Consider the following 23,296-nt stretch of genomic DNA (forward strand, 5'->3'; position numbering starts at 1 on the left):
GGGGAAGCGACTGAGCCAGGGAGGGGGCGGGACCACACCGCTGTTTCCAAAAATACTTTAATATTGGGTCCTCTTTTGGGTCGTGTGCGGAGCGGTGACCGCATGTAAGGCTGGAGAGTGGGTGCCCCGCCCCCTTTCGAGGCTGCGCGGGTGGTGGTGGGCGGGCGCCACGTGCACATGCCCCGTGCTGTTGATGGTCCGGGGGTCGTTTCAGCTGCTGGTCCGGCCGTTGATCAGGACCGCGGCCCGCAGTGCCGTCTTGACGGCCGTCTCCACCCAGCCGTGCGGGTAGGCCGTGTGCTCGCCGGCGAAGTAGATGCGGCCGTAGGGGACCGCCCAGTCGTACTCCTGACCCTCATCCTTGTCGGTTCGCCAGAGCATCGGGGGCTGCACCACGAAGCCGCCCTGGCTGTGCGGGTCCTCCGCCCAGCGCTTGACGATGCCCCTGCCGTCCCAGAGCCGGTACACGATGGGCCCGTGAAGCGCAGCCACGTCGTCGAGCGCCAAGCGCAGGGCTTCCGACAGGCTCAGGCCAGCGAACGTGGCAGCCGCGTCCGACCACGTGTACGAGGCGAGCAGCAGCGCGCCCTCGCCAGGCGGCGGATAGAATATCATGCGCGACGGTCGGTCGGTGCTCGAGTGGCCGCCTTCGATGTGCTCGTCGTGCCAGAAGGGCCGGCGGAAGCTCAGGAACACCTTGGTGGCCGGCATGTAATGCAGCGCGCGCACCGCCTCCTGCCGCTTGCGCGTCAGCGGCGGCGTGAAGGTGATGCGCTGCAGCGCGGGCCCGCTCACCGTCAGCAGCACCACGTCGGCCGTCAAGGACTTCAGATTCCGGGCCCGGCGCGAGGGCTCGATGTGCACGCTCACCTCGTGCGTCCCCTGCTTAATCGCCACGACGGGCGCGTGCAGCAGCACAGGCCCCGACAGCGACCTCAGCAGCGCGCGCGGCAACAGGTCCCAGCCGCCCGCGATGCGGCTGTACCTGCGGCGGGGCGGGTGCGTGACGGGCTCTCGGGCCCTGCATCTCCGCAGCGGCCTCTCCCCAGACACTCCCCCCTCCCCGCTCCAGTTCTCACTTGCCGGTTGCCTCTAATCCCACCCGTTCATCTACCCGCCCCCAGGCCCGGGGGCAGAGCGGTGTGACCCGGGAACCCCGCCTCGTGCCCTCAGGGCCACGCCACTCTCCAGGTGCCTTTCATCCCCTGGAGGAACCGGGATGCGGGGCGAGTGTGGCGGGACCCAGCGCGCCTCTCTCCGCCCCCTGGGTCCAGGCCCTCATCTCTACGGACCAAGCCCACCCCGCCAGCCCCGCCCACTCCGTACTCGCCCCGTCGGCCCCCGCGTCTGTCCAGCCCGCCTCACCGGAGCCGGTCGCTGAGGCAGCTGTGAGCCCGCAGGGCCTCGGCGAAGCTGAGATAGAAGAAGCCGTCCTCGGCCATCACGTCTCCCAGGAGCCGAACGGCAGGCTGGCTCAGGTTCCCCTCCCCGAGGAGGTATTCCTGGGGGATGGCGTGGCCCAGGTCAGGGCCCAGGCAGGCTGCACCTGCCGGCTCCGTACCCCCTCCCACGGGGCCGCTCCCCGCGGAGCCTCTTACTTAGTTCAGTGACACGACCCTGCTTAGTGCGGTTCCCTGGACCTCAGCGAAACGGCCCCCCCCCACTTTGTGACAGATGAGGGAAACCGAAGCCCAAAGAGGGGCGTGTCCAGCCCCGTCAGGCAGGGAGGAGGTGGCAGGCCTGGGGTCCCGGTTTCCTGCCTTCTGACTCCCCGCCCAAGGCCCCATGGGCACCCTCCTTGTCGTCGTTTCTCAGACAGCGACACCGAGGCCCTCACTCACCAGGAGCGTGTGCCTTTCAAACTTCATCATTGCCTTTCTGCAGCCCAGTGTCCGGAGATCTTTGATGGCCTGTGGAGGGACAAGCAGTGGCGCTGAGCTGTGGGGACAGGACCGGGGAGGCCCCACCTGGGGTCCAAACCTGGCTTCTCTTCCTGCTCCTGCCCATGGCCGGCCATTTACCTCTCTTGTTCAAGCTGCCAGGATGTCGCCTGTGCTTGGCCCTCAGCCTTGCCCTCCACTGCAACTATGTCACCACCCTGGGAAGTCCTCCTGAGTCGTTCCTACCCCTCATTCCCCGGGCGTTCGGTCCACCCGGACAATGCCACACTCATCCCGGTTGGGTGTTATTTTGCCTGCCTCTGTCCCAGCCTGTGCGCTCCATGCGCTGTGTCCTTGTGGACAGTAATTATTTGTCTCAGTCAGCACTGTGTCCTTATGGACGGTAATTATCTGTCGCCTGGATCGTTGTGGGCGCAGACGGAAGTGGAGTCCCTTCTGCCACCCACCCATCAGCCCTGACAGGGCATGACTGCTCACAGGGGTTTGTTCACGGCGCCTCCCCTGCCCACAGCCTTCTGTGGCTCCCCAGTGCCTGGAGCCGCAGAGTTCCAGCCCTCAGCCTGCCGTTCAAGGCCCCTGCCAGCCCCTCGGTCACCATCTCTTAGGGCAGCTTCAGGTCTACAGCACAGTGTCCAGTGCCCAGACCACCCTCGGGTCTCCCCCACCTCCACACCCCTGCACTTGCTCACCCCCCTCATCTTTGCCAGGCACCCAACTGGTCATCCTTCACCGCTTTGTTCAAGCCTCATCCCCTCCCGGAAGCCTCGCTGCCCTCTGTTTTCAGCCCTCTCCTTTGTCCACCTGGCTTCTCTCTTGTGGCCGGGGAACTCCCCAAAGGAGGTGTCCCTTCACTCACTCACTCACTCACACTTCCCCTCACATTTCCCTAGGCTCCTTAAACTGGGCACTGCCAGGGCACAGAAATGACCTGGACTAAGTGCCCACCCTTGTCCACGAGAGGAGATGGACAATTAGGGGCTCCCATAGGAGGCTTAGGCTGGCTCCTCCCTGAGGGCATCAGGGAAGGCTGCCTGGAGGAGGGGACACTGGAGCTGGTTCTTGAGGGATGAAAAGGGTTCCCTGGGTGGGAAAAGGAAAAGGCCTTCCAGGCAGGGTCAGTGGCATGGGTGTGGGACGGCGGACAAGCATAATGCACACGAAGGAGCACACAGCCGAAGGTGTTTGGGCCACCGTGAGAGTTTGGGGTGGGCAAGAAAAACTTCTTGGAGAAAAGATGGGGCTAAAGGAGTGGGAGAGACCAGACTGCTCAGGGCTTCAAACTGAGGCTGAGGCGCTAGGGAGCACAGGGGGCTGTGAGCAGGGTGGGCCAGGGTGAGGATGCAGGGAGCGGTCCAGGCCTGAGCTGGGGCTGGAGCTGGGGGGACAGAGAGGTAGGAACAGTGTGAGACAGTTGAGGGCAGGATGGGTGGAGCTGGGGCCTGACAGGGAAGGCAGGAAGCGAGGATGGCCCCTGGAGTTCTGCTTCGTGACCGGGGGTGGTGATGATGGCACTGTTGTGAGATGGGGAACCCAGGAATCTGAGTGGGTTCAGGGAAGCTGCCGCCGAGCTCAGTGGGAGCTGGAGGGTCCTGGGGGATGGCCAGGGGGAGACAGACATAGGTCTGGGTCTCAGGAGATGGACTTGGAAAACATAAGCCCACAGATCATAGTTTAAACCAAAGGTGTAGAAGGACTTCCCTGGCGGTCCAGTGGTTAAGACTCTGAGCTCCCAATGCAGGGGGCATGGATTCAATTCCTAGTCGGGGAACTAAGATCCCACATCCCACGGGCTGAATGACGCAGCCTAAAAAAACCCAAAACAAACCAACAAAAAACCCCACACGTGTAGAAAGGTGAGGTTGTCCCAGCCAGTGTGTGAGTGAGAAGGGGATGGGAGATGCGGATCAGCAGGGCTTATGGGGGAACTAAAGATGGAAGAGCCAGTGATGGGAAACCAGAAGGAATGGGAAAAGGAAAGCTAGGCCAGGAGGAGGAAAGGGCATGGGACACCACAGCGTGGAGGACAGGGGCAGGGGGACAGGGCTGCAGGGCTCGCGGATGCACCTACCCTGTTGAGAGCCATCTGGTAGATTTCTTCGGGCGAGTGGCCCTTCTCCTTGGGATGCAGCTTGTAGCCCAGCTTCTCAGGCATCTTCTCCACCACGTAGTTCCGCAGCTTCACCTCATTCACCTCGGTCCACGTGTTCTTGTCGTACTGGGTGAATTTGGTCAGATTGAGTCCCAGGCGCTTGCAGAGCTCATGGAGGATCCTGAGGGAGTGGGAGCCGCTGGTGAGGGTCGGGCGGGGGAGGTGGGGGCCCCTCTCCCCAGTGGGGCTTGGAGAAGGGAAGGGGGTGGGTGGGGCAGCTGGGGACGGGGCTTGGGGCTGGGCATGAGGCTGGAGCTGGGCTAGACTGGGGGTCGTCAGTGCCAGAGACGGGAATGAAAGGGGAACAAGGCTGGAAGGCTGAGGGCGCAGCACTTCAGGACTGGGTTTGGAGGGGGAGGTCGCTTTCACTGGGCATCAAGTAGGAATGGGGACAGAGCTGTGCTGGATGGGGGTGGGAGCTGGGGATGGGCAAAGGACCAGGGTCGGGGAAGATAGAGCTGGGGGTCTGGAAGGGCTGGACGCAGTGGCCTGAGCACTTCAGGGGTTCAGTGGTGGGGCTGGAGCGGGAGGCCTGGAAGTGTCAGGAAAAGGACAGAGCGGGAGGCTGGGTCTAGGCCTGACTTGACTGGGGCGCCAGGTTTGGGGTCAGAGTTGAGGTTCGTGCTGGCACTGGAGCAGTGATTGAGTTGGTAATCTGGTTGAGACTGGGCTCAGAGGTAGGGGCTGGGGTGGCCCCCCGCCTGCCTGCCTCCCAGGTCAGGCCCCACCTGTGCGAGCTGGGCATGCGCATGGCTCCCAGCTCCCCAATCCAGCCGGTCTTCCGGTCCCGGTAGGTGAAGATTCGGCCCCCAATCCTGTTGTCTGCCTCCAGGATGGTGACCTGAGGGACGATGGGCAGCAAGCAGGTGCTTTAGCTCCTCCCACTGACTCCCCATCTCCACCCTGTCGCAGCCCCCCCGCCGTGCACCTACCCAACCTTCCATCCCCACAGCAGCACAGACGGAGATGAAAGAAGGATCTTTTTTATGGGGGGGTGGGAGGGGCTGGTGGGAGAACAGAAAGTCATAGTGAACATGTACAATGTGACAATTTCCAGACTGCAGCAGGAAGGCTGCTGGCCAGATTTCAGAGGGACTTCCCAGCTCAGGGAGTGGGGAGATTTCTTGTGTGTACTGAAGCCACTGGCCTGGCCCATACTCATTCTTGGATTTCAGTGAGAGGGACAGTGGTTAGACTTCAGGGGGCACTTCCCCTTGTGTGGAGTTTCCATCTCCACCAACACAAATTGCCCCCAGGAAGTTGGAGGAGGTTTCAAGGGACTTTCCTCTAGGATGAGAGTGGGGCAGGGAAAGTCAAAGCCCCCTCAGCACTGACACATGTTCCCTCTGGGCTTCATGTTAGAGCAGAGGGTTCCAGGCCTCGCTCCCCAGACCACAAGGAAAGCATAGCTCCCTCTCTCCGCCTCCCATCACCCCCACCCCTCAACAGGGACGTGGCCAGGCCCCTCTACCCAGGACTCCCAGCCGCAGCAGGAAAGACTCAAGGTAGACAGCAAGCAGCACTTCTCACCTTGTGTCCAGCATCGCTGAGCACCTTGGCGGCCAACAACCCAGCCACGCCCGCACCAACCACAGTCACCCTCTGGGGTTTCGAGGTCCGATTGAGGCCCAAGGTCAGGACTCTGAGCAGCTGCTCATAGTCGGGGTCCCGCATGCATTTCTCGAAGGGGTCGTGGCTCTGGGCAGTTTGCCAGTCCAGGGAGGCCGCCAGGATGAGGAGGACGGGGACCAGGGCGAGGAGGCGCCAGGCTGGGGGGAAGAAGGACAGGGTCAGCGGGTATGTGGGGAGAGAAAAGCGGGCTCCGCCCCCTCCCCTGCCTACTTACCCAAGGAGTCCATGTCTCTCTGGGGGAGACGTTGTCTGGGTTGGAGGGGAAGCAGGGCCACTGTGACAGGAGCCTGTGTGCCCCCGAGCCTGGCCCGCTGTGGGCTGCCCCGCGCCCCCCTCAGCCCTCCCCACTATGGCCCTGGTCTCTCTAGACGTGTGTGTCCCCTGATCCCGGGCTAGCCAGCTCCTGGGCTCTGCTCACCTGTCTGCCCTCCTCTCCTGTCTCTCCTCTCTGTCCCCCCTTTCTCTCACCTCCTCTGGGTCTCCCTGTTTCTCCCTTATCTGCCCTGCTCAGCCCTGTCTCCCCATCTGTTTCCATGGGGCCCAGTCTCTCTGCAGCCTCCTCGCTACCTCGGCCTCCAAAGGCAGCAGCACCTCCTCTCTCCCCTGTCCACTCTGCCTGTCTGCCGAGTCCCCCCTCTCGGTCCTTAAACCGAGCCGAGCCCCGCCCTCCCCTCCCTTCTGGGAAATTGAACTGTGGGAAATGAAACTCCTTTCCCGGGCGGCGGGTCAGATGCTCAGAGTCTAGTTGAGGCTAGAGGGGGCGCGGCGGAGGGGGAAGGGGTCGGGAGGAAGCAGATCAGTCTGGCCTGCCCGAGCCCTCGGTCCCCCTGATGTGATCGCAGGGCCCCTGTGTCTGTCCTCTCCTCTGCCTTCTCTGCCTCTTTCATTCTCAGAGCAGGGGGAGAGGCGGCCTCTCGCCTTGGGACTGCGTGTGCCCTGCGACAGCCTCTGAGTCCTTCTCTGTGTCAGCCGTCCCTGTGCTCTCTCTGGAGGGCCCTCGCTGGCCCCCGCCACATGGCCGCTCTGAGCTCAGTGAAACGGGCACAGCAGGGGACTCGCAGGCAGCAGCTCATGGTCGGTGGCACGAGCTCTGGGCCAGCCTGCCTGGGTCCTGAGTCTGGCACCTGCCAGCGGGGGACTTGGAGCAGGCTTTCCCCTCTCTTTGGCGCTGGTGTCATCTGTCAAGGGGGGGCCGCTCCTGTGCTGGAGGGAGTAGGCAGTGAATCCAGGTCGGGGCCCTGGGAACAGCAGCCGGGTCAGTACTAGAAGCTGCTTCTTAGGAAATGCCAGCTGCTGCCACCGCGGGGGTGCTGGAGGGATTCAGTGAAGGCCCCCTGGACCCCAGCCCTGCACAAGGAGCCCGTCCCCGCTGCGCTGAGAACCACTGTGACGCTCGGCTCAAGCTAGGGCTTCGGCGGGGGGCACCTCGGAGAAACTGTCCAGTGCTTCTGTCTCTCTCCCTGGCTTTGGCCATCCCCACCCACTGTCCGTGGGCCCTTTTCTCCTCAGGGGCGGGGGGCAGGCAGTGAGAACAGGGTGACCCGGCTCCAAGGAGCCACTGCGTGGCTCATGGCTTCGGGGCTTTAGCCAAGGGGACACATCGTGGGTCCCTTGAAGGGGGTGGGGAGAGGCAATCTTGGGGATTTTTCTTGAGGTTGGAGGAGAGAGCACCAGGCGAGTGGTGAGGAGGAAAGCCAGAGGGCGGCAGGTCCTGTGCAGCAACCAGTTGGGAAAATCCAAACAGTAAATCAAAGAGGGATGTGGTTTGATGGAGGTACGGGGCTGGAGGGGGTGCATACCAGTGAGTCAGAAAACATCTGATGCGGGTGGGAAGGCGGTGGCCAAGAAGGAAACAAAATCAGTGAGCTGGACACTGAGAGAAAGGGCGAGAGTCAGCAAAAACCAGCAGCGAGAGGGTTGCCGCTCTCTGAGGTGGCCTGTGCTCAGAGCTCTGCCCTGGGTAGAGGAGGAATCTGAGGCTCAGAGGTGGCCAGGGGCCGGGCAGGGGCGGACCCCAGGACTTGCACAGGCCTCAGAGCTGGCAGGCCTTCTCATCGCAGACCCCGCCTGCTTCATTCACAATGACGTGGAGGGTTGGCGTGCCAGAACTTACACACCGTGTGAGGGAGGGGGAACCTGGCCCGCGGCGGGGAAGGCACTTGCCCTGGGTCCCACAGTGGGAAACAGCAGAGCTGGGAGTCCACCTGATCCCAGGTCCCTACCCCCACCCCGTCCCCTTCCCGGAGGCCCCTCTGCTCTACGGCCTCGTGGTAATGTCCCACACAGAGAAAGGGAGCAACAAGAACGTGGAAGCAGAAAGGGATGGAGGCAGCGGAGCCAAGGGGCTCCCAGGGCATGTCTGGGCAAGGGGTGCGGGTCTGCAGAGCATCTGGGGGGGCCCTCCCGGGGTCCCTGGGTTGACCCCCTGGTCTCTCCTGCACAGGGTCTCTGTTCACAGTCCCCCCGGCTCCGGGCACACCCCCAGTTCAACCCCCGGACTCTATGGAAGGCGTGTAGCCTTACCCCAGAGACCCCATGCAAGGAGTCAGGCGGGGAGGCGAGCAGGACTCACGGAGGCTACGAGGGCAAGGCCTGCTCGGTCTGCTTGATGCTGATAAAGTGAAGGTGGGTCCTGCTGAGCACTGCGTGCCCGACACGCTACACGTTCTACTTCATTGACTCCAGTGACAACTCTGACAGGGTGGGTTGAGCTGTCCCCATTTTACAGTGGAGAAAACTGGGGCCCAGATCAGGCACCAGCTAAGAAGGGGCAGAACCTGTGTTTGATCCCAGCAGCGCGGCTCCAGGATGGCTACCACTTGGTTAGCTCAGGCTCGTGGACCGGGGATGGGGCCTGGGCAGGGGCTCTCCGTCTCGGTGCTATGCATTTGGGACCATTTTTGTGAGGAAGGTCCTGTGCATTGTAGGATGTTGAGTAGCATCACTGGCCTCTACCCACTAGATACCAGTAGCACTTGCCCCTCAAGGCTTAACAGCTACAAATGTCTCTAGACATCGCCAACCGTTCCCAGGGGAAGGGGAGGCAGAATCGCCCCGGCTGAGAAGCACCAGGCTAGGGTTTGGTTGATGTTGGTGGAACACCCAACATCAGATATGGCCAGATATGGTCCACGGTACAGTTGGCAGGAAAAGAAATGCTGGAAGGCCATACACCAAAGGTTGTTTTGGGGTCAAGAGATTATGAGTAATGTGGGGGTTGCTTTGGCAGAAATAACTGGTCTTCCAGACTCATTCCTGATAAAATCAGAGATTGGTGTTAGGGTTGAATTTAGGGTATTAGGGTATGAATTAGGGTCATGAGAAAGAGTGGTTTGGATTAGGTTAGGTTTCCTAAGCTTGTGAGTAGGAGAAATAGAACACACAGCGAGAACTGACGGTGGGGGCAGATGGTGGGAAAGACCTGGGGCTTTTTCAACCCTTTCAGGTAAAAACTGCCTCTAGGGAGAAAACCCTACCTTATTTGGCTGGCTTCTAGAACCACAACGACAGTTCTAATGGGGTTAGGTCACATCCGAAGCAGCCAGAGACCTGGCCCTGCTCCCCGCCCCCCGGGGGGCCTCTGTGGCCCCTCAGGGCAGCTACTAGTGATGGTGGCCACAGAGATGGGCAACGGACAGGGCTAGTGCCTTATATATATTCTTCCCTCTGAGTCAGTCCAAAGACCCTGAGTGGTCAGTATTAAAACTTTCACCGAGTCTCAGAGGAGGGCAGGGCTTACCCAGAGGATGCCAAGGGCCCCAGGCAGAAGTCGGGGGTCCAGACCTGGATGGGGAGGGGTACAGAGGGCAGAGGACAGACCTACTGGAGGCCCTGATCTCTGGCCTGACCCCTAGACAGGGGCCCCCTTCCCTCAGAGCCCCCTTGCCCCTCCTCCCCCAGTTTCCAGAACCCCAGGGCTCTGATGGGGGCACTCACTGCATGGCTGGCTCTGGCGGGCTCTCTCAGCGCCCATGGCCTTTCTGGTTAGCCCGGGATAGAAGTCATCGTTGGCCGTGTGCGAAACCAGGCTGAGTGGTGCTGGCTCTGTCCCGATTCCCTTGTTAGACCAGAGATGCCAGGGTCCTGGTGTGGGGTCAGAGCAGTTAGGAGGCTGTGGAGCGCAGATGCCCCCTTCTCGAAAGTTTTTTATTATGGAAAATTTCAAACATATATAAAAACAGACTAGGATGATGAAGCTAGGTGCATTCATCGCCTCATAGCCTATCTTGTTTCATTTACACTTTCTCCCTCCCCCACTGATTATTTTACAGCAAACCCCAGACATATTATCATTTTTGTAGGTGAATACTTCAGGATGTTTCTGTAAGACAGAAGTTGGCAAACTTTTTCTATAAACATTTGAGGCTTTTGGGGCCACGTGGTCTCCACCTCGCCTACTCAACTCTGTCTTCCCAGCAGTCACAGCATGTAAATGGATGGGTGTGGCTGTGTTCCAATAAAACCTTACTTACAAAAACAGGAAGTGGGGTCACAGTTTGCCAACCTCTGCGCTAAAAGAACAGAACTTGGTGGGAGGGATAAATTGGGAGCTTGCGATTGGCATATATACACTGCTATATATAAAATAGATAACTAATAAGGACCTACTGTACGGCACAGGGAACTCTACTCAGTACTCTGTAATGACATATATGTGAATAGAATCTAAAAGAGTGGATTTATATATAACTGATTCACTTTGCTGTATAGCAGAAAATAACACAACATTGTAAATCAACTACACTCCAATAAAAGTTAATTAAAAAAAGATAAGAACTTATTTGCTTTTTCAAAAATAAAACTCCAATACCATTATCACATTTAAAAATGATATTAAATCAATGCTTACACTTCCCTGATTATCTCAAAACGTGTTTTTTTTTTTCCTTTGGGCCACGCCATGCGGCATGCAGGATCTTAGTTCCCCGACCAGGGATCGAACCTGTGTCCCCTGCACTGGGAGCGCGTAGTCTCAACCACTGGACCACCAGGGAAGTCCCATCAAAACTTTTTTTTAACAGTTGGTTTGAATCAACATTCACAGAGCCCACACTGCATCTAAGTGATACTGAGTATCTTTGTCAGGAAGTGTCACTTTCAGTTCAGTGGATTTGGGGGTCTATGTTCTTAAAACCCAGGGGTGGGGGTCTGATGTGGCCCCATGGCCCCAGGCTAGGCCTGAGCCTAGCAGAGCAGCACACCTGGGCTCTGCCTCGGGGAAATCTCAGCAGGTCATGGGGTTGAACCAGGATGGTGTCTGGAGGTGAGGTGTGGGCAGTGCCCAGGTGGGTCTCTGGAGTGTGAAGTGACCAGTGCCAAGGTGTGTGAGGGCTGTGGGACAGGCCCAGGGGTGGCTCAGGACAGTTAGGTCTGGCTGGGGGTTGGCTGGTGTCCACAAGCAGACCTGACTTCTGAGGGTGAGGGATTTTGTTCCTGGGAAGTTCTGCAGAGAGCTGCTGGTCTGAGGGCAGACTTTTAAAGCACCAAGGCAATTTTGAGGTCGATTGAAAACCTTGGGAGCAGTGGTGTGCTGGAGCTGGCTCACACCTATTCACGAGGGCTGACCATTTAATTTTCGGATCTCTTTTTTGGTTTTGCTTTGCGAGCCATTATTAAAAAATTGAAATATTTACAATTAATTTTATTAAAAACAAAGATAATACTCAAAATTCATCTCTTAATTATCTGATTACCTTTTACTATTACGTATATACTCTCGAGGTGAATTAGTTGCATCTATACAGTGTGTGTCAATTTCCCAAATTAGTGTTTGGTGACTTCACCTTGGTGGCTTGAAATCAGCCATTGTGGGAGAATTTACACCATGGGAATGGGCATATGCTATCAGAGGGCTGACTGCTACCAGCACACCACTGCTTGAGACTCATTTGTTTCAACTTCCCTTTGGAGATCAAGGCTGCTCGACCTCTGGAAATCTCTGGTTGTTTCAAACATCTGACTCTTTGATGCCCACCTGTGCCAGATGAGGCAGGGGCATCATCCTGGGGAAAGGGCTGGGCCATAATGGAGGCAGTTGTTTGAGGGTGTCTTGGAGATGAAAAGCGAGCTGTAACCATAAACCCACAGTTGCCACTCTTACCCCTAAACAGGGAGAAGAAATGCCGTAACAGCTTACTGAGGGAGAGATTCACCTTTAAAAGCCTCTGACTCCGAATTTAGTCACCATGCTTGTCTTCATGTTAATTAATGAAGAGGAACTTAAGGAGAGGCCATTTGTCTGGACTGACAAGGAAATGCATCTGTTTTCTTCCTAGAAAGGGAAACTGCAATTACAATGAAGCCAGCATCCACGGGGTGGTACCCAGTCAGCTGCTGACCCTGTTGCAATCTTGGGAATGCCTCTGCCTCCCCCAGGAAGACGCTGGAGCCATTCCCCCCATGGTGCCCCCACTCTGGCACGGCTGTTGTGTTGATTTATTATAATCGCTTTTGTTCTTCAAAGTGGGGTGCCCGAGATCCCTTGGGTTGTGGGAGGAAAATATTAGAACTTCAATTTGTTTTTATTTTTAAAAAAATACAGGGCTTCCCTGGTGGCACAGTGGTTGAGAGTCCGCCTGCCGATGCAGGGGACACGGGTTCGTGCCCCGGTCTGGGAAGATCCCACATGCCGCGGAGCGGCTGGGCCCGTGAGCCATGGCCGCTGAGCCTGCGCGTCCGGAGCCTGTGCTCCGCAACGGGAGAGGCCACAACAGTGAGGGGCCTGCGTACCGAAAAAAAAAAAAGTGTCACTAAAAAAAATACAACTATAAGGAAGCAATTAAGCTCCACTAATGTTTAATATGCAAAGTAATAGGTATATGCGTTGGAAATGCAAGCTCAAGGAATTTTCTTTTTCTTATCGAGATTGTGTAGCCCCTGCCAGTGACCTCATGCGCAGAGAATTATCGTTCCATTTTTGAAACCCCAATGCTAGATCAGGATCTGGTAGGTAGCAGGTGCTCCAAAGATGGATGCTGAATGAATACATGTAGGTAAAACACTACTCCCTACTTTCTAAGGGGACTCAAGGCCTCCCCATCTCTCCTCACCTCAGGTGAGGGAGTCAGATACGGGTCCCGGATGAAGTCATGGCTCACAGATGGCACAAAGGGCCACTGTTGCAGGGGCCGGAGCCTTCGGAGAGAAGCAACTGGGGTTGCCGGGTTCTCCCTCCTCTAGCTCGTTTCCCTCCCTCTTCCATGGCTTCTGCTTGGATGGTTCTTAGAAGCCCAAGATGGCCTGAGGAAATGACTCATGATCATGACTTTGGGAAACTGGCCCATACATGTCCAGTGTCCTTGGGCCCTCCTTAGCCAAAACACGGCTTAGTGTGGCACAGGCTGAGGGAGGCTGGGGGGCAGACTTCCAATGCCCTGCACCAGGAGCAAGATCTGAGTGCTTGGCATCACTAGCGCCTACAGGGGCCAGGGTCAGGGGGAGAACGTCAGGCCAGTATCTGGAAATCACCCGATACAAAGCTGCAGCCCAGCTTTACCTGTTGCCCACTGTTGAAGCACAACTAGAACCCTCCGGCCAGCCCCAGGTAACAGGGAGAGGAATGCTGCTGATGACACGCCTTGAGGATGGTGACAGATGACTGGATATTTACATGTACTGGAAGATATGACCCAGCTATAACGGGTTTCCCCACCGGCTCCTCTCCTGCCATCAGCACCAGAGGAACCCACGTTGCGAACATGTGTATGTGTGTATGTACGTGTATGCACGCCTCGGCAGTGCATTTAGGTTTGCTTGCTTCTGAGTTTCAGACAAATGGCATCCCACTTGATCTGGAACCTGCTCTTTTCCCAGCCTTCTTCTAAGTTATCCACATTAACAGCAGCTTTTTTATTCCACTATAAACTTTATTTTATTTAGAAAAGCAACAGACAGCCGTAGGTATTTCAGAGAGTGCAGCAGAGTGTAAAGACAGATACAAAAGACACCTGGGATACAGCTGGCTGGCTTCTGCCTTCTGGACACCGTGGATTTCACTGCAACTGACTAGGTTTGCTTTGGCTTTGGGAGGTTCAGAATCAAGTCTGTGGCCGCCTCTGGCACCCTGGCCACTTCAACAGGCATTCTGTGGACTAATGTTTTATGCTGGTTTCATCTGTACTGTTCACCTGTTTGACAAGTGTGACAGGAATTGTGCCAAGGACACAAGGGGAACAAGAAACTGTCCCTGCCCACAGGGGCTCACAACCTAATGGCAAGGCAGAGAAGTAAACAGTCGGCACAATACAGTGTGACGAGTGTAACCAAAGATGTGAGCTCGCAAGCTCAGTGTGGTGTGGGGCCCGCAGGATGCAGGACGGCCACCTGACCCAGCTTCAGGGTGGCTGAGAGGGCTTCCCGGAGGAGGTGAAGCCTGAGATAAGGAGATGAGGACGAGGTGTGTTAGCCAGGCAAGGTGAGACCTCTTTTCTCAACACCTCATTCAAGTCCCTCATCTGACCTATCTTTCCTCCTTTGAAATTCTATGTCCCACTGTCCGTTCCATTCACAAGTCACTTCTCTATACTGGTTACACTTATACCAGGCTGCTGGCTCCTTGAGGATGGAGATTCTTCAACCGTAGTCTTTTCTCCCTGCACCTATGACTGTGTGTTGGACAGAGTGGCCGCGTGGCACCCCGGCTGGGAGACAAGTGGTTCTCAGGCGGCTCAGTGCTTCTCCAGCTCTTGGAGGTGGGTGGTTGTAGTAGATGGAGAGAGTCTAGGACACACAGATGATACACACAGAAACCACACCTGCGAGGCTGCTGCCTGGACCGGAGCGCTGAGAATCCTTTCTATTCGTTAAGGTGGAAAGTCAAACCACGGAACAGTTCTCTCAACAGCACAACTGTTTGAAAGAAAGAAACAAACAAACATGTATTTCATTGCAACCCCAAACGGGACAGTAACTGCATGTCCCCAGCCCCGCTATGCACCTTCGGGGCAGCGGCTCAGTCGAAGGTGATGCGGAAGCTGCGCTCCTGCTCCTTGCGGCGGCCCTCACACACCTTGGTCACCTCCTCCACCTTCCTCTGCAGCAGGGCCGAGTTCTGGTCGATCCACTGCAGCGAGTCCATGTGCGCGTTGAGGATCTTGCAGATCTGCTGCAGCGGGTCGCTGGTGTCGGCGGGGCCCCCTGACGTGTTCAGATGCTCGATGATGTCCTTGAGGTCCTGGGCCATGCGCTTCAGCTGTGCGTCGATGTTCTCGGCCAGCTTGTAGGTCTTCTCTCGCTCCTCGTCGGCGTGCTGCAGGTACACCGTCCCACTCTGCTCCTTGACCGACTCCTCCAGCGGGCTCAGCAGGTCCTCCAGCTCCTTCTGCTGAGACAGGATGAAGTCGAGCTCCTGGTCCAGCCTCTTCTGGTCCAGCTTCACCTTCTCGACCTCGCGGTGGAGGCTGGTGATCTTCTCCCCGTTCTCGATCAGCGTGCGGTCCCAGGCGTTGACCTGCGTGGCCTGCTGTAAGAAGTGCCGTTCCTGGTCCTCCAGCTCCAGGCTCCACTTGTTGATCAGACTCTCCAGCTGGGCGTAGGTCATCGCGGGGCTGGCGGACACCCCGGTGGCTGCACTGGGGCCGGCTGGGGCGGTCCCGGAGGCCGCTGTGTTGCTGGGGATCCCAGCTGGAGCCAGTGGTTTTATATTCAAGGAGAAGCCGGTGGTGGCAGTGGTGGCGGTGGTGGTCGTTGCCGTGGAGGTGGTGGAAGCTGCTCCAGGGGCCTTCAGGCTGAAGCCCAACGTCCCCACTCCGGGCGTCCCCGCCGTGGTGGCTGGGGCACAAAGGGAGAGCCCGGTGGCAGCAGACGAGGTTGGAGCGGTTGCCAGCGAGGCAAAGAGCGAGGGCCCAGCACTGGTGGTAGCGGCGGCAGGTGCGGAAGCAGCAGGCTGTGTGGCCCCTGCTCCAGTGGCCGCTGGTGTGGCCGGTGTGAAAGGCAGCCCGGTGAGGGCCGTGGGCTGGGCCGAACTCCCCATGGAGCCAATGTTGAAGCCGGAGGTCCCGGTCTGGGACGTGCCTCCACCCGTGAACGAGAAGCCCCCAGGTGTGGTGGACGGAGCAGCAGACGTGGTGGTAGAGCCAAACACAAAGCCGGTGGGCGCCGTGCCCTGGGCTGACGTGACGGCGCTCGAGATGGCATTGGTGAGGGTGCTGCCGCCGAGCCCAAAGCCGCTGGGCTGCGTCGTGGCTGGGGTGGCAGCTGTGCCGCTCAAGTTCAGCTTTGGGCTGTTGATCCCCAAGGAAAATCCGGTTGTTCCTGCTGTAGGAGTTGTGGTTCCAAAACTGAATCCTGTGGTCTGTGTCGCCGGAGCCTGGGTGGTGAGTGAGAACAGGCTGGTGGAAGGGGTGCTCGCGGCTGGCTGGGAGGGAGTCCCAAAATTAAACCCGCTGGTGCCAGACGTGGAGAAAGAAAACCCCGTAGCAGGCGTGGTTGTTGCTGTCTTTGCAGCGCCAAAGGTGAACCCGCCTGTGGGGGCCCCAGTGCCTCCAAAATTAAACCCGCTCATGGCTCCAGACTCTGGTGGCAGCAGCTACTCCGGCTCCCAAAGCAAATCCACCGGTGTCTGCAACCTTGGAAAGATTTTTTAAAGCACAGGAAGTGACATGATCAGATGGCAGTTTTGGAAAGGCAACCTCAGCGGCACGACGGAGCCGTCTGCAGGGTGGCAGGACTCGATAATTCTGATTAAGCAGCCACCCTTCCTCTTCCCAATGTGTAGCCTAACCAGGCCCTGCTAAACTAGCAAAGAAGGATCGGGATGCACAGCCCGTCCAGGGGGTCAGGCACTAGGAGCTGGAGGTGCTTGGGCCGCTCATGGCCACAGCCAGCACCAGCGGGAGCCCTGCTGCCAAGGAGGGGAAGGCCGAAGAGTGGGCGCCTGAACCGACCTCAGCCCCTGAAGAGGAGGTCGGATTCGAGGCGCTTCTGGCGAGTGGGGCTAGAGGCACACAAGCGCCTTTGGGACCTGCTCCGCAGGCCTCTCTGCTGACTGCAAGTGGGGGGCGGGTAGGCTGATTAGGCACAGTGCCACCCACCACGTGCCCTTCTGGAACTCACAGAGAGACGGGCCCCGGGAAGCTGAGCCGTACACCAGGGCCTTGGGTGCCAAAGGCCCCCTCTGCACACACCCCGCACCATTTAGGAGGATGGAGGGCATGTTGGCGCAGTCCCTCGCCCTCCTTCTAACTCAGGGGTGGGCACGAGACCCGAGTGCTCAATCAGAGCGCTTGGCGCCCCCGGCTGCAGAGACTGGTTCAAGGGCACATGGAGACGCGAGTCGGCCAAGAGATCTCCCCCGGGTTTCTCTCCAGGTGCTACAGAGGGGCCTCCTCCACCTGCAGGTGCAGGGCACAGGAGAGAGGGAGGGGGAGAGAGTGCGAGAGCCCCAGAAAATCCAGTCCTGCTCACCAGCCCCACTGTCTTCCTCAGAAGTGCCATGAGCCAGCACGCCCCTGTTCAGTTTAAGCTGACTGAGTTCCGTCATTTCTAACTGAAAAAGCCCTGAGCAGAGCCATCTGTTAGCTGGAAAGTCAAAGGTGACTTGGAGAGGAAAAGGTCAGTGGGCGTGAGTGATCACACACTGAGCACCAACCATCAGGCGGGCTGCTCAGGGACACGATCTCTCACTACTGTCTGGCGGCAGGGGTTATGTCCCCACGTCCAAGATGAGGAAACTGGGCTCAGAGGGCTGCGGTGACCTACCAGGAGCTGACCCCAGGCCATGGGCCTGATCCACGAAGCTCCTCACCCAGCGCGGGCACCAGATGACAGGGCATTTCCCTGCACCGAATTAGGGGATCAATTAGCTAACAGATACAAGGGAAGATCTGCATTATACCCACTGACACGGCCTCTAACTATATTAAAGAAATGCAGGAAATGACAACAAAGGGAAGCAGAATGCAAATTTACTAGTGCAGTGTGATCTTAGCTGTGGAAAAACAGAACTACTCTGAACAAAGAGGGCTGGAAAGAAATACACCGACATGTGACTGGGGGCTGTCTTTGGTTGGTGGGACTACAGGTGGATGGTCTCCTTGCTAATTTGCAGTAGCTTCCAAATGTTCATTCCATCTGTATAATAGACACATAATTGATAAGCTTGGTTTTTGAAAGAGAACTTCATATTACAGAGTGTAAATATACTCTGAAGAACCAGCGAACTTGTGTAGCCAGATTCTAGAATCACAGTTCGAGCGGGACAGATAGGGTGACTGAATTAAACACACCTCCCCTAGGCTGGTGCTCAATCACACCTTGTCTTGCCCCAAAGGTGACTTGGGTGTGGGGAGGGGCTGGACACCACAGGCTGGGCTGAAGGAAGCAGGGGAGCCGGCATGTGTAAATAACACCATATGCCAGTCAGGACCGAAGGTGTGGTCCTCTCAAGACACCCACGTCGGACTGCCCTGGTGGCACAGTGGTTAAGAATCCGCCTGCCAATGCAGGGAACACGGGTTCGAGCCCTGGTCTGGTAAGATCCCACATGCTGCAGAGCAACTAAGCCCGTGCGCCACAACTACTGAGCCCATGTGCCACAACTACTGAAGCTCGTGCACCTAGAGCCCGTGCTCCGCAACAAGAGAAGCCACTGTAATGAGAAGCCCGTGCACCACAACGAAGAGTAGCCCCCGCTCGCCGCAACTAGAGAAAGCCTGTGCGCAGCAACGAAGACCCAACGCGGCCAAGAACAAATAAATAAATAAATTTATATATATATATAAAAAATAAAGACACCCATGTCTTACTCCCTGGAACCCGGGAATGTACTACCATATGCGGCAGAAGGAATTTTCAGATGTGATTAAATTAAGGATCTTGAAACGGGGAGACAACCCTGGGTTAAACAGTGGGCCCTAAATGTCACCATGAGTGTCCTTATAAAATGGAGGCAGACAGAGATTTGACTAGAGAAGAGACCATCTGAAGATGGAGGCAGAGATTGGAGTAACGCATTTTTAACTTGGAGATAGAGGAAGGTGCCATAAGCCAAGGAATGCAGGTGGCCTTTAGAAGTTGGAAAAGGCAAGGAAAAGGAATCTCCTCTGGAGTCTCCAGTAGGAACCAGCTCTCCTTGATTTCAGCCCAGTGAGAATGATTTTGGACTCTGATGTCCATAAATACAGAGAATAAATGTGCATTGTTTTAAGCTGCTAATAAGTTTGTGATAATTTGTGAGAACAGCCATATAAGACACGAATACAGATGGGGAGTAGAAAGTGTCTGACGGATATGAAGGGGGACCCCGTGACTCCCCAGGGCTCCCTGAGACTCAGCTCCCTCATCAGGAAAGTGGGAGTGGCCCCTACGACACTGAAGCATGGCCGAGTCGGGAGGGAGGTAGGTATGGTGTTAATGACCTCGGTCGCTGCGCACAGGCATGCACTGCACCGTCACTCTGGGGCGAGCCTCTGGAAGCTGGTGAGGAAGGAAGGGAGGCCGGGGGTGGGTGTGAACCCAGCTGTGAAGTGCTTAGGAAAAAGACCTGGAGGTTGTGGCTGACCTCAAGTTTAACACGAACTCACGGTCAGCTGCCACTCTTCAGCGGGCCTCAGGCTGCATGACCCATTCCAGCGTCGAAATGAGAGTGGTTCTGGGGCAGCCGATCCCGGCCCCAACAGCAGTGTGATACGTAACCCCTCCTCAGCCAACTTCACACCCGTCCTACGAGGTAGTCGGGACGATGGCCCCAGCGCACAGATGGGCGAGGAGAGGCTCAGACGGAAGCAACCTGCAATTCCACCCCATGGTGGGCCCTAGAGCCCCGCCCCTGCACTGAAAAGCCCTCTTCATCTCTACTTCATCAAATGGGCACCCCCCGCCATCCTGGTTACAGGGCAAGCAGCCCTGCTTTGGGGGCATGGCCGCTATTCTGCACCCCAGCTTCCACCCCACACCCTCATGTGCTTATTTTCCTTCCATTTAAAAGCAGCTGCAAGACGGCTCCCTGTCTTCAGGCACGAAGTTGGTCTCTGAGCACGAAGAAAAGACCCGGGCTTGAACTCTGCTCCTGCCACTCACTAGCTGTGGGGCCCGGCGCAGGTGGCTCCTGAACCGCTCTGTGCCTCAGTTTTCCCACCTGTAATGAGGATACTCCCCTCACACATTGAAGAATAAACACGGTCATGACTGGGGCCGCGTGCCTGGCCCAGAGAAGGCATCCGCCAGTCCTGTCTCCTCTTCCCTCTGCCTATGTAGCTGCCCCTCCACCTTCCACCGCAGACCCCTGGTTTTGTTCGGTCTCCTCCACGCAGCCATGTGCTTCTGGGGAGAGGGGCCTGGGGCCGCCCGCCCTCCCGGTGGGCCTGCCTGGTCTGAGCCAGCAGACCTCAGCTGGCTGCCTCCGACCCACCACCTCCTGGGACATACACTCAAAATGTAAGCTGATCAGACCACCAACATCAGTCTCTCTCCAGGGGCGGGATCATGACCTTGGCCTTTTTACAAAGCTCTTCTGGGGGCTTCTGAGAAAGGCCTCTTCACTCTCGCCACAGCAAGTGCCTTAGCCTCCGGGACCACCGGCGCCCGGCCCTGCACCAGTGCCCTTCTTGCTCGAGAGACGCCCACACCCCCCCGGCTCACTGCAGAGCCACCTCGAGCTGGGTCTGCTACCAGCAGCCAGAAGCATCGGAACTGCTACACCCACATGTCTCAGTTCTCAAGACCTCACTCGAGAGAGCTTCTGCTATTTGTAAGCTGCAGCTAAAATTTTTCAGAAGAGCATTTATAGAAAGTTCTTTGCTTTTTATACCACAAGAAGAACAATCTCCCGTGGGGCCTTGTCTGGCTTAATGGTTCTCTATTTATTAAACGCCTCATCTGTTTCCAACACCTCGGATGCCAGGGACCTACCAAGAGTGGTGAACACATACTGATCCAGCCCACCCTGTGTGTTACGGCTCACTTATTCCTGAAAGCGGGTCCATTTGACGAACGAGGAGAGTGAGGCCCAGGGAGATGACCTAAACCCTGAAGGCAGCCAGAGATGCGGCAAACGTTGGTTTTCAGTACCAGGGCTGAGGGCAGGAGCAAGGCTGGGTCACAGGTAGTGGGAGCGGATGCCTGAGCTGAGCGTTGAAGGACGAGGGGTCGGCCCGGAGACAGGGAGGAGGGTCTGGGTGGAGGCAGAGAGAGGCTGACCAGCAGGTGTGGCTCTGGGGCCTGAGTTCGCTGTCGGCATGTGCTGGAAGAACGTGCGTGGGGCAGGACTGAACCCTGCATATTCCAAAGAAAGGACTGGCCCTTGCCCGGCTCTGGGGAGGGAACCTCCAAGCCCTTGGAGCGTCCTGCCTGACAGAGTGTCTCTAAGGTGGGCCTTGGGCCACACGGCATCAGCATGCCCTGTGAGGGGGCTAGAGACTGAAAAACGAAGGTGGCACGGTGCCTGCATGACTGTAGCTAAAACCACCCCGGACAGCAAGGCTTCCCTGGTGGGCAACGTCCCGCGTGTGCTCACATTGCTGCTGGAGGATTAAGCCCTGTCTGTGTGACTCCCCTGGGAGAAGACAACTGGAAGCTTCCACCTGGTCTCTCCTGGACTCTGCCCCGAATACCTTTTCCCCTTGCTGATTTTAACCTGTTTTGGTTTTGCCATAATAAACCATAACTATAACAGCTTTGCTGAGTTGTGATCTGTCCTTCCAGCAAACCACAGAAGCTGAGGGTGGTCTTGAGGACCTGTGACCATATTCATGTATGGTGCCACGTGATGTGATGGGAGAAGCTGGCAGAGCCACCGATGTCACGATAATGGCCAGACTTTATCCTGAGGGAGCCACAGAGGGACTTTAAGGTGGGGGGGGAGGGGGGACTAACATGGTGGGGGATGGACTGGAGCAGTAGAGGCTGGAGGTGGGGCGGCTGGGAGGAGGCTGGGGGATGGTCTAGGCCAAGAGCCCAAGGCCTGAGCCAGGACCCTGGGGATGGAGAAGAGAGAATCCCAGGTTGGGACATGTATACATCTGCACCAAAATGAGACAAAGTGATAGTTCTGCAGGGTCTGTCCTGGTTAACGAAGCCACTGACAACCAGAACTTTGGGAATTTCTCATAAAACATGGCTGAACAAATACACACTATTGTGAGCTGTGAAAAAAAGAGAAGGAAAAAAAGCCCTCTGCCCTCTGTGAGGGCGGGATGAGCTTTCCTAAAAGAGAAGCTGATGCTGCTTCGGGGCAAGCGGGGAGGTACAAAAACTGAAGTGGTGCCTTTTCCTGGGAAGAGGGGAGGGTGTGCCCGGGCCAGGTGCTTGGAACTGGGCAGCTGTGGCCGGGATAGTTGGTCCATGTAGGACCCAGGCCCCGAGTGAGAAGGGGCTGCCTTGAGATCACTGAGGGTGTTACTGGCAGAGCCACCAGCCCTGCATTTGCCCTCATTTTCCAAACCACATCCGGCCACCTGCATGGCCCCGGGGCGTCTGGGATTCCCACCTACAGACACAACTCACCCTCAGCTTCAAGGACCAGGGTTCTCGGCCATCACCTCCACCTTCGCTCAGGTCCACCAACCTTTAGTTCTTCTGCCTCTCCAAACCTGAACTTCATCTACTTTATTCACTCTAGCATTTACTCAGCCCTACCCTGTGTACAGTGACGACAACAGAGAGGAAAAATGGTCTGTCCCCCAAGGGGGGACACAAATTCTTTACAGTACAACAGTCGTTCATACAACAGGTATTTCTGATCACCTGCTATGTACAGACACTATTCAAGGCCCCGAAAATACGGCTGTAGATGAGACAGAGGAGTCTCTGCTCTCGTGGAGCTACATTCCAGTGGGGGAGACAAACAGGAAAACAAGACACAAGAGAGAAATTACATGGCGTGTTAGAAGAGGCTCAGCGTCACGGAGAAAAGACCAAGTGGGGCAAGGGAAGGGGAAGAGGGGGCGCCGCGCAGGGGTGAGGGGACTGACAGAGGCGGCCAGAGGGACGAGCACCTGAGACCAGAGGGAGGAGGCAGAACAAAGTCCTGGGGTGGGACCACGACAGCAGGAGGCCGGTGTGGCCGGAGGGCAGGCAGGCAGCACTGTTACTGAGCCCTGGGCTCTCCTTTCCCTCCCTCCCTACCCCAGCCCCTTTTCTTAGACACCAGGAACAGAGGTGTTTGGGGATGAATATGGGGGGACCTCAGCCTTGGACCAAGAGGAAAAGAAAGATTAAGAAGGGTATGGGGGAGGGGTTGTGTGTGGTGGACAGAAGAACAGCCCTGAGACATGTCCACACCGTAATCCCAGAACCTGTGAATACGTGACCTCACATGGCAAAAAGGGACTTCACAGATGTGATTAAGGATCCTGAGATGGGGAAAGGATCCTGAGATGGGGAAATGATCCTGGATTATCTGCATGGGCTTTCAATGTAATCACGAGGGTTCTCAGTGGAATCAGGAGGCAGAAGAGGACAGCCAGAGGGATGGTGACCATGGAAGAACGTTCCGAGAGCTGCTACACTGCTGCTCTGAAGACAGAGGAAGGGGCCATGAGCCAAGGAAAGCAGGTGGCCTCTAGGAGCTGGACAAGGCAAAACCCAGAGTCTCCCCCAGTGTCGAGAAGGAACACGGCCCTGTGCACCCATTTCAGACTTCTGACCTCCAGAACTGTAAGAGGAAATATGTATGTTG

The 23,296-nt window shown here is 57.0% G+C and overlaps 2 protein-coding genes across 2 annotated transcripts; both read right to left on the minus strand.

The window, feature by feature from the left end:
* Positions 1 to 57: 57 nt before the first annotated feature.
* On the minus strand, positions 58 to 9,655 carry IL4I1 (interleukin 4 induced 1; the record flags this gene model as incomplete). Its single annotated transcript, XM_079723765.1, is given in 8 exon segments — positions 58 to 210; positions 214 to 985; positions 1,366 to 1,502; positions 1,842 to 1,910; positions 3,970 to 4,171; positions 4,779 to 4,891; positions 5,581 to 5,819; positions 9,619 to 9,655. Coding segments are annotated over 8 exon segments (1,722 nt in total).
* A 4,977-nt stretch (positions 9,656 to 14,632) lies between these two features.
* NUP62 (nucleoporin 62) lies at positions 14,633 to 16,183 on the minus strand (the record flags this gene model as incomplete). The annotated part of the gene is made up of 1 exon (XM_079724006.1): positions 14,633 to 16,183. One exon carries the CDS (start codon positions 16,181 to 16,183, stop codon positions 14,633 to 14,635), a length of 1,551 nt encoding a protein of 516 aa, XP_079580132.1.
* Between the last annotated feature and the right edge of the window lie 7,113 nt (positions 16,184 to 23,296).

The sequence above is a fragment of the Hyperoodon ampullatus genome (genome assembly GCF_949752795.1).
Source record: "Hyperoodon ampullatus genome assembly, chromosome: 18".
Classification (NCBI taxonomy): Eukaryota; Metazoa; Chordata; class Mammalia; order Artiodactyla; family Ziphiidae; genus Hyperoodon; species Hyperoodon ampullatus.